The sequence below is a fragment of the Hibiscus syriacus genome, unplaced genomic scaffold (assembly GCF_006381635.1).
Source record: "Hibiscus syriacus cultivar Baekdansim isolate YM2019G1 unplaced genomic scaffold, ASM638163v2 tig00110893_pilon, whole genome shotgun sequence".
Lineage (NCBI taxonomy): Eukaryota > Viridiplantae > Streptophyta > Magnoliopsida > Malvales > Malvaceae > Hibiscus > Hibiscus syriacus.
The window spans coordinates 4,728,945-4,732,878 of record NW_024062901.1 but is presented as its reverse complement, the minus strand read 5'-3'; the positions used below and the strand labels follow the sequence as shown (position 1 = coordinate 4,732,878).

General features: G+C 38.2%; 1 protein-coding gene across 1 annotated transcript; it reads left to right on the top strand.

Annotated features, from left to right (window-relative positions):
- Window positions 1–589: 589 nt before the first annotated feature.
- LOC120145373 (transcription factor bHLH49-like) lies at window positions 590–3,457 on the top strand. The gene is made up of 8 exons (XM_039159224.1): window positions 590–1,729; window positions 1,812–2,039; window positions 2,114–2,179; window positions 2,280–2,348; window positions 2,457–2,528; window positions 2,600–2,797; window positions 2,909–2,996; window positions 3,077–3,457. The coding sequence occupies exons 1-8, from the start codon at window positions 827–829 to the stop codon at window positions 3,106–3,108; spliced, it is 1,656 nt and encodes a 551-aa protein (XP_039015155.1). The 5' UTR covers window positions 590–826; the 3' UTR covers window positions 3,109–3,457.
- Window positions 3,458–3,934: the final 477 nt, after the last annotated feature.

Below are 3,934 nucleotides of genomic sequence, written 5' to 3'. Positions count from 1 at the left end.
TACAAAATAGACAAATATCCATTGATTTTCCCTCACTCTAAAGTAATAAAACTCTCTCCTTTATTACTCTTCCTCTTCTCTAGTTTTATGGGACTGTTTTGTAGCAGAGATGCTCTGTTGCTCAAGAGTAAAGCTAAAATTCTATAAAAGCTTTAACTGTGGTGTGTTGAATGAGTGAGCAGAGGGAATACAGAAAAAGTAAGCACAGAACCTGAAAATGTGTATCTCTCTCTCCCTGTTCCTAGTTTCAGTTGAGTTTCTCTCTTTTTCTGGGTTTCTCTGCTAAATTCTGACTAGGGTTTTGACTGAGAAAGGGTGGCTTTATTTATTGTACTGAAACCAATGATCTTCTTCTCTTCTTTTTGGATTAAATTGACTGCTTATTATGGACTTTTACTCTCTTAGTTTCTCTCACAGCTTTTTTTTCTTCTGTTCCATCTTTTTGTCTTGAAAGCCTTTTCATCTGTGCAAGTTTGTGTACAGGCTTTGCTTTGGAAATGGCAGCTTGTTTCAGCTATGTTTTTCCCTTTGAGGACTATATAACTTTCTTATATGTCAAAGAATTAGATGATTTGCACATGTGATGTGTTTCTTGTTGTTACTCATACCTATCTCTATTGTGGTCTTTGATCTTTAGTTTGATTAACTTAGACTTGGTGCAAATAAGTGCATTTTTAGGTATTGGTCAAATTTTCAAGGCTTAGTTTTCTGTTCATCAGCCTGACTTTGGACTATTGCATTCAAACATAATTGTAGAGGACTAGATTGAAATCTGCAATTCTACTGGCCAAAAAAAGAAGAAATCTGCAATTCTTGTCGAAGTGGAATGGATGTCGATGAGAAGGATAAGTTCAAGCTAGAGAAGAGAAGTGACAATGGTATAAACTACCAAGGATCTGGTATGTCATCGGCTTGGCGGTTTAGTGGTGGCAATGTCACAAGTACTCCTATGAGTTTAGTTCATAGTGATAATCCATTTGTTATCGGCTCTTCGTCTGGTTCGGTTTCGATGGTAGATTCGTTTTGTTCTAACCTGTGGGAGCAGCCTGTTAATTCACAAAACTTGGGTTTTTGTGATATTAATGTGCAAAACGGTGTGAGCTCTTCAAATGCAATGGGAATTGCGAGAGACGGTCCCGCCTCTATGAGAAGTAGCATTGATAGACCATTTGATATGGGATGGAATGCTTCAAGTTCGATGCTGAAAGGGTGTATGTTTTTACCGAATGCGACTGGGATTCTACCTCAGAGCCTGTCCCAGTTACCGGCTGACTCGGCTTTCATCGAACGTGCTGCCAAGTTCTCGAGCTTTAGTGGGGGGAATTTTAGTGATATGGTCAACCCTTTTGGCATTCCCGAATCTATGGCCGTGTATAATAGGGGTGTGAGCCTGATGCAAGGACCACAAGATGTTTCTGCAATCGGTGGGATGAAATCAGTATCCGGTGTGGAACCTCAGAAAACTAGGATGATTGCCACTGAAACTTCCAGTGATGCTTGTTTGCGAGCTGAAAATAGGGCTTCTCAAGAAAGTCCGCTCAAGAATGTAAGGAGAAGTGAAAGTCTCACGCGGTCTAATGAAGAAATTAAACTAGGAAACGGTGGCTCAGGTGAGGCCGAGTCTAGTGACGGTGTTGGTAGTCAAGATGAGCCATCTGCATTGGATGGTACAGGCTGTGAACCGTCAGCTAAAGGTGTTAGTTATAAGAAAAGAAAAAGGAGCATTCAGGTGAAACAACGTTTATCTACTTCCCCTGATTTACTATTCACTTTTTGTTTATACATCGTTTTGATTGCTAAGTTTACCGCAGGATGCTGAGATTGATCAAGCTAACAGAAGCCAATCACCTGTCGAGGCTGCTAAGGATGGTGCTGAAAACCAACAGAAAGGAAACCAGAACCAATGTACATTGTTGAACAGGCCTACGACAAAACATGGAAAACAAGGGCCTCAAGCATCTGATCCACCAAAAGAAGAATACATCCATTTCAGAGCTCGAAGAGGCCAGGCAACAAACAGCCATAGTCTTGCAGAAAGGGTAAGGTTTACACGGAAAACTTACTTTTGAAATATTTAGATCATCCGATTGGAGTTAATTGGTTATGACCTTAGGTAAGGAGAGAAAAGATCAGTGAAAGGATGAAATTTCTGCAGGACCTTGTTCCTGGTTGCAATAAGGTATGTTTTCGTAGATGGTATAGCTTAACGAGTACAGTCGAATAACTTCTTTGCAGCAGTTGGTTTAGTTCGGTTTGTAAGGGTTTATCCGTTCTTGCAGGTTACAGGCAAAGCAGTGATGCTCGATGAAATCATTAACTACGTGCAATCACTTCAGCGGCAAGTTAAGGTATCGGAGTTGAGTTCTCAGTGGTAACCTGCGAATAACTGAATAGATATAACCATAAGCTATCCTTAACAAGCTCTAATGTATCACTTTATTTTCTTCTTTTTGCAGTTTCTATCGATGAAACTTGCAACGGTGAACCCACTGCTTGATTGCGATATACAAGGGCTTCTTGCGAAAGATGTAAGCTGATATGTGTAGATTTAGCAATTACTCCCGTCTATATGTCTCACATCTAATCCATCAAACTGCAGATTATTCAATCGCGAGCCGGTCCATCAACGCTGGGGCTCCATCCGGACTTGTCTGTGGGTTATACTCCGTTACATCCATCTCAACCTGGACTTGTTTCAGGTGGTCTTCCTGTCATGGGGAGTAATGCTGATTTTATGCGTGGAACTCTCGGTTCCCACTTCATGCCAATGACCAGAGGATTCAAGGAGCCTAATCAGGTTTTACTTCAGTTTTCTTAATAGTTCACACTCGCATGAGGCAGATAACATAAAATGTCGTCTGCTTTAACAAATTTACTTCTCAGTGTGTCGATGCATTTTTTATTGTAGCTATCAAATGCATGGGAGGTTGAGCTCCACAACGTCGTCCAAATGAACTACGGAACCAGTGTTCCTTCCGACTGCCAAGAAGTAAATGGTATTTACTCTCTCTAATTCACTCGCCCCAAGGTTGAATATTCTTCGACCCGGACTGTAGTTCATCTATTTCTTTTGCAGGGTCTCAACCATCAGGCCATACGAAAGTATAACTTCGATCCTAATGGGTTTATATAGCTCTATTTCTGGCAGCTCGGATTTATAACATACGTTTTTGAAGATAGCCAAAGACATGCAATTTGAATATGATGCCACTATTCTCCTACCCTGTACTCACTGAATAACTGAAGGCATCATCGGCCTGGATTTATAACAGGGAATATCAGTCAAGTTCGACCGAAGCAGATGCATGTTCGACGGCAACGGGAGGCAATTGTATCATTTGTATGGTTGTATAGATTGATGATATGGAATTTTTTTTGTGATGTGGGAGTTGGATGTTTTTATGTAGTTATCTTTGAAGATGTCTTACTGTAATTTACAGATAACAGTGAGATGCATTTTGTTCAGTTTGGAGATGTAATTTGCAATTCTTTTTTGGGTAAACTACATATTTAGTACCTAAATTCTTAATTTTTTTCAAAATCATACTTGATGTTTATTTTTGTTTCATTTTAGTACTTCACCATTAAAAACTAAGCTTTTTTAGTATTTAAATTATTGATTTTGGTCATGTTTAGTCCTTAAACTTTCAATTTTTTTTTTCAAAATCTAACGTTAAATTTTAAGCAAGGGTAATAAAATAAAACAAAAGCAAAACTTTTAAGTATGCTTTTGAAAATTTTAAATATTAAAAAGGATCAAAATTGATAATTTAAGTATTAAACAAAACAAAAACAAAACTTTTAAATATGATTTTGAAAATTATAAAATTTTAAATATTAAAACTGATCAAAATTGATACTTCAAGTGTTAAACGTGAAATTTACCATTCTTTTTATTATATATCAAGTAGGGTCTAAAATTTTCCCTTGGGGA